Source organism: Nicotiana tomentosiformis, chromosome 9 (genome assembly GCF_000390325.3).
Source record: "Nicotiana tomentosiformis chromosome 9, ASM39032v3, whole genome shotgun sequence".
Classification (NCBI taxonomy): Eukaryota; Viridiplantae; Streptophyta; class Magnoliopsida; order Solanales; family Solanaceae; genus Nicotiana; species Nicotiana tomentosiformis.
Genome location: NC_090820.1, coordinates 38,992,522 through 39,003,499, shown reverse-complemented (window position 1 = coordinate 39,003,499; position 10,978 = coordinate 38,992,522). Strand labels below are relative to the sequence as shown.

Sequence of the window (10,978 nt, the reverse complement as noted above, 5' to 3'; positions counted from 1 at the left end):
AACATTTTAGCTCATGGGTCAATTTGGGCTGAGCCCAAGTTAACCCATTATTTTTTGTAACCCATTCTGACCCATGAAGTAACCCAAATACAACACATGAATCTCACCCCAAAATAAAAGGATCTCAACCCAACTTATCTAGAAATTTACTTAGTTACCCCCACCCACCCACGCACCCCCGCAAAAAAATTTATTTTTATCTTTTTTTTGTATTTTTGATTTAAAGTTTTTTCATTTTACTGCACCATCCACCCACCCCACACCCCACCCACAATTTTTTTTTTTTTACTTTTTTTTTGTATTTTCAATTTTCTGTTTTCTAATTTTTCGTTTTCTTGCACCACCCACCCCACCCCTCGCAAAAAATAATTTTACCTTTTTTTTGTATTTTTAATTTTCTGTTTTTTTATTTTTCTGCCCCACCCCTCCGCAATTTTATTATTTTTTTAAACTTTTTTTTTTGTATTTTTAATTTTCTGTTTTCTGTTTTTTCGTTTTTCTGCACCACCCCCCACCCGCAAAAAAATTTTCAACTTACACATTTTAAATACTAATTTGTTATTTAAAAAAATATATTTTGATTCTCAAAATACTAATAGTATTTATTTACCTTTTATATATAGGTATATAAAAGGTAAAAGACTTTGTTTATGCAAAATGAGCATGGTTCTAAAACATCGGTCAAGTTGGGCGGGTTGGGCTATGACCCATTATTTAGCCCATCTTGACCCAACTCATCTTAGCCCAAGTAAACTTTGGGCTGAGTTAGGCAATGACCCATTTATTGACCTAACCCATCTTGACCCGCCCAAATTCAACCCAACCCGCCCATTTGCCACCTCTACATACAATGATACCAATCCATAGTATTCTGTAAAAATACATACAAATTTGAGTGTATTCTGTATTTTTCAATGCAAATACTATATATATATTTTTTTTATATTTTTGCTTGTATTTATGTATTTCGAAGGTTATTTTTTGTGGCAGATCCCTGTATTTTTTAAAATTTTATTGTTTAAATACAGCCGAATTAAATACAGTGAATTGAATATAGTGTAACTGCGAATGAATACAGTGAATTGAATACAGTCGAATATCATTATTTTTTTTATTTTTTATTGTTTGACTGCAGTCGAATTGAATACAGTGAAATTGAATACAATATAAAATATATAAGAATGAATATATTCAAATTGAATACAATATATACAACCGAATTAAATATAACGACATACATCCCATGGCAAGCAATTAGTAATTACGGAATATAATTAACTAAATTATAGCTATGTCCGACAATAACCCTCCAAACAATAGTCATTTCTTAAAAATCCTCTTTATTTATTAGGCATTAATTATAAATCGTGGACCCAAATCCTCTAACGTTGGGTCTTTTAAAAGGAGAACCCACTTTCTCGCATCCTACAACGAATCTAAGAAAACAAATCTCATACTACAACATGTTGCTCATACTAACAAGAAATAGATAAATAAGCATATGTCTATGATCTCTTTAGGAAACAAAATATAATATCGGGTGAAATCGCAGAGAAATTATTTTCATTAAATATATATTTTTTTTTAAAAGGGCAGCCCAATGCACTAAGCTCCCGCTATGCGCAGGGTCCGAAAAAGGACCCGGACCAAAATATATTACTAATAGCGAAATTAGTGGTAACAAAACAGAAATTAATTCTCATATGCTAAAGCCAGGCCAATGCTTGAAACATTCAAAAAAAGGAGCAAACGCCTGTCAAGATGATTGAGATTTGAGATGTCACAAATTCATAATCGAGGTTGATTGCCATCACGAGATGCGGAGCCAAGATTTCAAGTTTATGAGTTCGGAATTCTAATTGTTAAATGTTACTGGGTTTTAAATTAATAATTTATACATATTCAATGAATTTTGTAAGACAAACACAGGGTTTGAATCAAAGTTACTGGGTTCGGCCGAACCCGGTCCCGACACACTACCTCTGCCACTTACCACTGGCCACCACCAAAGTAAATTTAAAGACTGATACACTTTTGGTAATTGACACAGGCCATTGTGACTTTCAGAAACTGAACAACCAAAAGAAAACGGATACATTAATTTATTTCTTGGCCAATTCCATCCTCTGGAAAATAAAAGAAATTACTACTAGTACTATCTCAGCATTTGTGTTTTGGGGGAAGACCATCAAGCTTTGGATGTAAAGTTGAAGTTGGCACATGTAGTTTGACCAAACAAGAGCGAAGAAGTAAAGCCCAACTTTTTGTTAGCAATATCAAATTGCAAAAGATTGTCTTCAATTTGATGAGCTCCAATGACTATAGAAGTCGTGGGTTCGAATTCAATTCCTCCATCCACAAATCCAAGACAGAGCACCTCATTATTCACAGCCACCATTGAATTCACACCCCAAATAGTCCAAGATTTAGCATCTTTATTGCTTCCCAAAACCAGTTCAATGGGTGGAACACCAGGACCAACACGAGTACTTCCCAAACTCGCTCTATTATAACACACCTTAAAAGGAGCCACAGGTTTTACCCTTGGAACCTTAGCAAGCGATTTTACAAATGCTTTTGTCAAAGCATTGTAAATCGAAGACTCTAATTTCATGTAAGGCTCAACCGTACTAATTTTGGTTCCGCCTTTGCCATCTTTGGTTATGGTCAACAATGTAGTGTTTATTGGCACAACATTACCATTTATTTTAATTGATGTCACTCCAATAAAATAGTCGGTAGAAGGCTCCCCGTCGAAATACGCACCTGATGTACTAACAGGGTTTTTTAGAAGTGGGGTGTAAACAAGTCTTTTGGAAACATCCATTCCAGGAAGAAAAACATAAGGACTATCACCAAAGAAGATAACTCCACGAGAAGTTGTGGAAGAACTCAAACAAACGGCGAATTTTCGAGGTACACGAAAAGCATTAGACATTTGAGTAGGAAATCCAACGAAACCATTGCCAAGTCCAATAATTCCTTTAACACCCTTTGCTAATCCCTCAAGAAGAGACTTAGGAGCACAATCAAAAACTACTCCAGGCTTTGATATAAAGTTACCAGGATTTGAACCATCAGTTGATTGAAGTGAAACAATATCTTCAGCAAGTTCACCACCAGTGCTAGTGCGAATAAAAGGGTTATAAGGAATATGTGAACAAGTATTATTGTTGCACCCTGGTGAAGGAGGATCTAAACATGATTCAACACAAGCACCGGATAATGAACGTTTACAAGGTATAGAACCACAAGGGACAGGTTTGTAAGTTGAGCTAACGTAGCCATTTTCACAGTCAACCCACATGAATCGTTGACCAAGATCTACAGTTAATTTGATAGGGACAAGAGGTGTTCTTTGGCGAATGACTGTGACGTATTGTTTAGTGGCTGCATCTTTGGTTACTGGAAGAAAAAAAGCTCGAGGTCGTGGAGGAGTTTTGGCTGTGGAGAGGGAGAATAAGAGGAGCAAAGAAAGAAACAAAGATAAAGCATTAATTGTGGAAACCATTGTTATTGAAATTTGAGAACGAGTGAGTAAACTTGAAGAGCTAGAATCTTCATTTATAATGATGTAAAGCTTCTTTAATTAAGTTTGATTTATCACAGATGGCTATTTTATTTGTGAAGGGGCAAGACAAAAGCTGAAAGAATGCAGAAATAATGTTATTAAATTCATTTGTTCAAGTATACAACTTGCCGTATAAAAATTCAACGAATGATGGACATTGACTATATATTAGATATCGCTGCCAGATCTATTTCGTCTAAAGGAAGAAAGAAAAGGAACGGTGGAAGCATTATTCTATTCTATCAGAATGAAGAAAAAAAAGCATTAATCTCTATGAAATTGATCGAGATTATAAGTCGAGTTGTATAATAACTTTATACGTATACGATATCTTTTAAATCTTATCCTTTAGTTATTTTATCAGATTGTTTTTGGAAGAATACAAGATCAATTGAAAATAGAAATAGGTAGTGGTAGAATAGTTCTATGTTGCCCAAATTACCTAGAAAATTGATAAAATGAGCGTTAAAAAAAATGAAAGGACGTACATACATCAAGAAAAAAGAAATATCTAATGGTTGCTTGGCTTACTTCCTCAGTTCCAAAAAGAGGGCGGCATGATTTAGAGTACGAGGGAGTATCATCTAGTTTTTGGTATTAAATTCGTTCATTTATTTTTTAAAAATAATTTATAAGTAAAACTATGAATAAAAATTTCATTCAAATTAAACGTATATTTTTAAAATTCACAAAATTTGACTCGCACAGTATTGCATCAACTTTTTGGTGGATGGAAAAAGTACGTAAGACCTCATTCTATGAACTATCGACCAAATGATTATTTAGAGAAAGTAGACATTAATTGTCCGGAAGTCCGCCTATAATAATAAAGAAACTGTTTTCACCAACACTATAGAGAGTACCTCTATTGTGTACATGAGAAAGAAGCAGTTGAAATAATGATGTTGATCATTTACGAAGTAGCAAATATGAACCTTAAACTATACTTTTTCCATTAACCCTAGTTTATAATTGTAAAGGAAGAAAAGAAAAGGAAAACATATTGGTTTTCCAACTTAGTTTCTTTATTATTTTTCTACTTTTTCTTGGTACCCATAACCCCTCTACTCTCTAGAGCGTAACACAGAAACTCGTGAGACATCCCACATGGCCCGCGACTGAAGCATAGGTCTACTTACACAGTGTTGTTTACGTGAATATGGAATAATTGAAATCTTTTCATTAATTTCTAGAGGTTTTTTATTCAAATTTTGAATTTGAATTTTTTTTCGTGTAGAGAGTTCTTTACCCTATTAATTGACCTATTAGATGTAAACTCGAACGCCCATTTTCTTAAACGGGAAACACAATTTTATATTAAAAAAAATCCATCCTTCAGTATCATAATTGGATCGATCATGTCAGATCATGAGTGAATAGTAAAAAAGGCATATAATTGTTCCATCTAGAATACTTGGTTGATCAAAAAATCGAATACCTATATATGTCCTGGTGATCGTTACTTTTAGTGATCTTTCTTTTTAGGTGATTCCTTTTCTTGTTCTATTGATCGTAGGCATCCAACAACGCCTTGATAAAGTACATGTCGGTATTGATAAAAGTAGATCCAGACAACTATTGACTTCACGTTGACTTGTACCACATTCCCTGATCAGTTGTTAGTTAGCTATAGGGGTAATAATGTCATTTCTTTATTTAGAGATGTCATATATTAGGAGTCAATAGATATTAGTATAAATATACGCACACATTCATTTTGTTAGTAACCGACATTGCTAAGCAGAGAAGTAATCAGATTGGTCTCTCTGTTCTCTTCTACTCTCAATTCTGTCTTCTCAATTCACTCAACTGTGGATTACACTTCATAATCAGTATAAATCAGTGAAAGTGTAATGATCCGACCGGTCGTTTTGAGTGTATTAGCCCCGATCCCCTATTTACTATTTTTTCCGTATCTGTTTCTGTTTATGTGACTTATCGGGAGGTCTTATTTTTTTTATTTCGGAGTGTTTTGGGACACTTAGTCCCTAAAACAGAAGCTTATATCTTAGGATTTTGACCGTAGTCGGAAGTATGTGAAGACGACTCCTGAATAGAGTTCTGTCGGTTCCGTTAGCTCCGTTGGGTGATTTTGGACTTAGGAGCGTGTTCGGACTGTGAATTTGAGGTCTGTAGCTAATTTAGGGTTTGAAATGGCGAAAGTCGAATTTTGGAAAGTTTGACCGGGGGGTTGTGATCGGGGGGTTGAATTTTTGATATCGGGGTCGGATTCCGATTCAGGAAGTTGAAATAATTCCGTAATGTTGAATATGACTTATGCGCAAAATGTGAGGTCAATCGGACGTGGTTTGGTAGGTTTCAGCGTCGTTTGTAGAATTTAAAAGTTTAGAATATCTTTAGGCTTGAATCGAGGTGTAATTGGTGTTTTGATGTTGTTTTGAGTGATTCGAAGGCTCGACTAAGTTCGTATGGTATTTTAGGATTGGTTTGTATATTCGGTTGAGGTCTCGAGGACCTCTGTGATGACCCAAAATGTCATCTTTAAATTTAATAAGTAATTATATATTCTAAGACCACAAAAAGCATCATTTATCATTCCTCAACTTGCGTGCGCAGTCCGTACAATTTTTCGAAAAGTTTTTATGTGAAAAATGGATTAAAATGTGAAATAGAGCTTTAAAAACTCAAGTGAGTTGACTTTCGTCAATATTTTTAGCAAACGGATACGGATTAGTATTTTGACAGTATCGGTAGTTCCGTATCGTGATTTGGGACTTGGGCGTATGCCCGAAATTTAATTTGGAGGTCCCTACCTCAAGTTATGACCATTTAACAAAACTAGCAATTTAAAGGCTAAAGATTTCCAAGTTTGACCACGGGGTTGACTTTTTGATATCGGAGCAGGAATTCGATTATGGAAATTTGAACAGCTCTGTTATGTCATTTATGACTTATGTGCCAAATTTGAAGTCATTCCGGATTCATTTAATATGTTTTGGCACGAGATTTGCAAATTGAAAGTTTAAAACTCAAAGTTTGAATCGGGGTGTGAATTATAATTTCAGCGTTGTTTGGCGTGATACGAGCCCCCGAGTAAGTCCGTATTATGTTATTAGACTTGTTAGTATATTCGTACGGGGTCCCGAGTACCCCGAGAGTAATACGGATTGAAATCTGATCAAGAACTGGACTTAAGCAAAATCTATATTTTTTCTTCTGCTGTAATCGCACCTTCGGATTTTTCTCATAGGTGCGAGTTCGCAGAAGCGAGCCTTCGATCGCAGATGCGCCCAGGCGTGGCTGGGCAAAAGTCCGCAGGTGCGGAAACCTGCACGCACCGAAGCGAAGGTTGCGCAGGTGTGCATTTTTCCTCCGCAGGTGCGAGGCCTCGCCTAGCAATCCCATTTTGCAGATGCGAGCTCGCATGTGCGAGCCCAGGTACCGCAGGTGCGGAAATGCCTGGGCAGTGTATATATCGAAGAGTCCGACATTTTTACTCATTTTGGTCATTTTGAGCTCGGTTAAGGCGAAATTTTGGGCTATTTTCACGGGAAATATTGGGATAAATGTTCCTTATCCTATATTGATTATATTTCATGATTCCATACTCATTTATATCACGAATCCGTGAATTAATGAAAGAAAAATCAGATTTTTCTAAAATCTTCCAAAAACGAGAAATTTAGATTTGAAGGTTCATTTGAAATCGGTATTGAAATTTTTTTGTATAGTTGAACACGTGTCGGAACGTGTGTTCGGATTTCACGAGTTTTTTCGATATTTGAGACGTGAGTCCCACTGTCAAATATTTAAATGAATTTTAAATTTTTATTAGGAAAATTTATAAATTCATATGGAATTAATTCCTTTGATTAGTATTGAATATATCGAATTATTTGTGAATAGATTTGAAACTTTCGGAAGCAAATTTAAAAGGAAAAGTTGTGGTTGAATAATTGATTGGAATTTGCAAAGCGATGTAAGTGTCGTGGTAAACCCTGACTTGAGGGAATAGAACACTTAATTTAATTGTTATGTGAATTGCATGTGAACGACGTATAGACGAGGTAAAGAGTGTCTATACGTCGTCAAATTAATTATTTACCTGCTTACTTGAAAAATTATAAATTATTTTAAATCATAAATTAATTATTATAATAATTATTTTTCTCCTATTCTTTGTCAAATATTAATTCTTGAATTCCTGCATTAATTGTTATATGCTATTTGAATTATGTGTTTTAATTGTTATTTGACATTTAGCATATTAAATATTAAACTGCCTATTTTCTCCCTGAATTCCATAATAATCTGCTATTTGTCATTGTTTGTTTCATAATTAAGTTATAATTATTGTATGCTTGTTGTCTTATAATTTTATATTAGTTGTTGATTTATTGGGGAAATTTCTTCTATAAGAATTGGTAAATGAATATGTTAGAGGAGTGGGTTGCACGCCGCAACAGAATTAATTATAATGAATATATTGAAGGATCGGGTTGCACGCCGCAACAGACTTATGAAAAGTCCATATTGGAGGATCGGGTTGCACGCCGCAACAGACTTATGAAAAATCCATATTGGAGGATCGGGTTGTACGCCGCAACAGACTTATTAAAAGTTCATATTGGAGGATCGGGTTGCACGCCGCAACAGACTTATTTAAAAGTCGACATATATATATATATATATATATATATATATATATATATATATATATATATATATATATATATATATATATATATATATTGGGGGATCGGGTTGCATGCCGCAACAGATTTGATTAAATGAATATATTGTTAGAGCGGGTTGCACGCTGCAACAGAATTGATGGAAATGATAATTGGTTATGACTGCTGAGTTGGCTTCAATTATTATAAATGAGTCACCTGATTTGTTTCTATTATTGTTCTTGTTACTAATATTGCGTACAGGTAATGTAAGTGACCCGTCTTAGCCTCGTCACTACTTTGTCGAGGTTAGACTAAGCACTTACCAGTACATGGGGTCGGTTATGCTGATACTACACTTCGCACTTCTTGTGCAGATTTCGAAGTTGGTCCCAGTGGCGTGCCATAGACTTGCTCGGATTTCAGTTATTCAAAGGAGACTTGAGGTATAACTGCAAGGCGTCAGCAGTTCTGAAGTTTCCGTCTATTTTACTTTAGCTGTGTGTTTATTTTCAGACAGCTTTATTTTATTCAGACATTTATTTGTCTTTATTCTAGAAGTTCGTGCACTTGTGACACCAATTCTGGGATGGTATTTAGATATCATTTTTTTTATGGGTTATTTCACTATATTTCAAACTTTGCTTCCGCATTTGTTTCTTTGATTATTAATAATTTAAAGATTGTTTAAAAATTGGTTAATATTATTCTAAGTTGGCTTGCCTAGCAAGTGATATGTTAGGCGCCATCACGTTTCGAATGTGGGAATTTTGGGTCGTGACAGTTGGTATCAGAGCACTAGGTTACATAGATCTCATGAGTCACGAGCAAGTTTAGTAGAGTCTGAAGGATCGGTACGGAGACGTGTGTACTTATCTCTCAGAGGCTATGAAGTTTAGGAACAATATCATTTCTTTCTTATTCTATCGTGCGATTTTATTCTATTATCGATGATTGAACCATTCTACTCTTATTCTCTCGCAGATGGTGAGAACATGTAATACCTCTACCGATGGACAGGGACTAGAACCCTTGGTGGCAGCTATGGACAGGGGTAGAGGTCGAGGCCGAGGTCGTGCTAGAGGTCGAGGCAGAGGCCGAGGTAGAGCTCAGTCCAGAGCTCGAGCAACTGCACCTGTTGAAGAACCTCAGGTGGACCTTCAGGAGGAGGTTCCAGTTCAGAATGTACCGGTTGGACCAGTTCAGGTCCCGGAAGGATTCATAGCCACTCCAGTACTTCAGGACGCTCTAGTCCATTTGGTAAGTCTTATGGACGGTGTGGCCCAGAATGGTACATTTCCAGTGGCACCAGCCGTCTCACAGGCTGGGGGAGGAGCACAAACTCCCACTACTCTCGCTCCGGAACAGATGGCTCCCCATAATCAGGTTCCAACAGCCCCACCAGTTGGGGTAGTTCAGCCAGTTGTTGTGGCACAGATTGGTGATAGGCCCGCCATGTCTTTTGAGGCCTTATTGAGACTGGATAAGTTTACCAAGCTCTTTCTAGTTCACTTCAGTGGTACACCTTCTGAGGACCCACAAGATTATCTTGAACGCTGCCATGAGGTGCTGCGGAACATGGGTATAATTGAGACCAATGGGGTTGATTCCGCCAAGAGCTGGTGGAGAGATTATACATTGACCAGACCAGTCGGATTGCCTGCACTTACCTGGGAGAAGTTCTCTCAGCTATTTCTGGAGAAGTTCCTCCCTATCACACTGAGAGAGGAATTCCGCAAGCAATTTGAGCGTCTACAGCAGGGCAGTATGACTGTTACTCAGTATGCGTCCCGTTTTATGGATTTGGCCCGTCATGCTCTCCTTTTACTATCTACGGAGGGAGAGAGAGTGAGGAAGTTTATTGAGGGACTCACTCACCCTATCAGACTTCAGATGGCCAAGGAGACCGAAAGCTAGATTTCTTTTCAGGCGGCTGCTAATGTCGCAAGGAGGATCGAGATGGTTCTTGCACAGGAGAAAGGGCAGAGGTCCAATAAGAGTCCTTGTCAGTTCGGTGGTTTCACTGGTGCCTTGTCTGGAGGCAGAGGTAATTTTGGTAGGGGTCATCCTCCCAGACCGTTTCATTCAGCACTACATGCATCTCCCGGTGCTTCAGGGAGTCACAGTCCTATTATGCCTTACTCTGGGCAGCTAGTATTCAGTGCACATTCAGCTCCTATCAGTGCACCACCACTCCAGAGTTACTACAGCGGTTATCCGGCCCATTTGGGTCAGCTTCAACTTCAGCGCAGCCACGACATCAGGATGGGTGTTATGAGTGTGAAAACATTGGTCACATCAGGAGGTATTGCCCTAGATTGGCGAGTAACAGATCTCGGCAAGATTCTCGTGCCATCATACCAGCACCGATTACTTCACCGCCTGTTCATCCAGCTAGAGGTAGGGGTCAGACATCTAGAGGTGGAGGTCAGGCCATTAGAGGCGGAGGTCAGGCCATTAGAGGTGGAGGCCAGCCAGTTAGAGGCCGTCCCAGAGACGCAGTTCAGAGTGGTGGGGCCCAGCCAATTTTATGCTTTTTCAGCTAGGCCTGAGGCCGAGTCATCTGATGATGTGATCACAGGTATTATTCCAGTTTGCCATAGAGATGCTTCAGTTCTATTTGATCCAGGATCTACTTATTCCTATGTGTCCTCCTACTCTGCTTCATATTTGGTTGTGCCTTGTGATTCTCTTAGTGCTTCTGTGTGTGTATCTACACCGGTGGGGGAATCTATTGTAGTAGATCATGTCTATTGTTCGTGTGTGATTACTA

General features: G+C 37.5%; 1 protein-coding gene across 1 annotated transcript; it reads right to left on the bottom strand.

Moving 5' to 3' along the window:
* Positions 1–2,071: 2,071 nt before the first annotated feature.
* Positions 2,072–3,637, bottom strand: LOC104088596 (probable aspartic proteinase GIP2). Its single transcript, XM_033654090.2, has one exon. The coding sequence runs from the start codon at positions 3,509–3,511 to the stop codon at positions 2,189–2,191; it is 1,323 nt and encodes a 440-aa protein (XP_033509981.1). The 5' UTR covers positions 3,512–3,637; the 3' UTR covers positions 2,072–2,188.
* Positions 3,638–10,978: the final 7,341 nt, after the last annotated feature.

Coding starts and splice junctions, on each gene's coding strand:
- LOC104088596 (XM_033654090.2), bottom strand. CDS start 3,511: ATGGTTTCCACAATTAATGCTTTATCTTTGTTTCTTTCTTTGCTCCTC.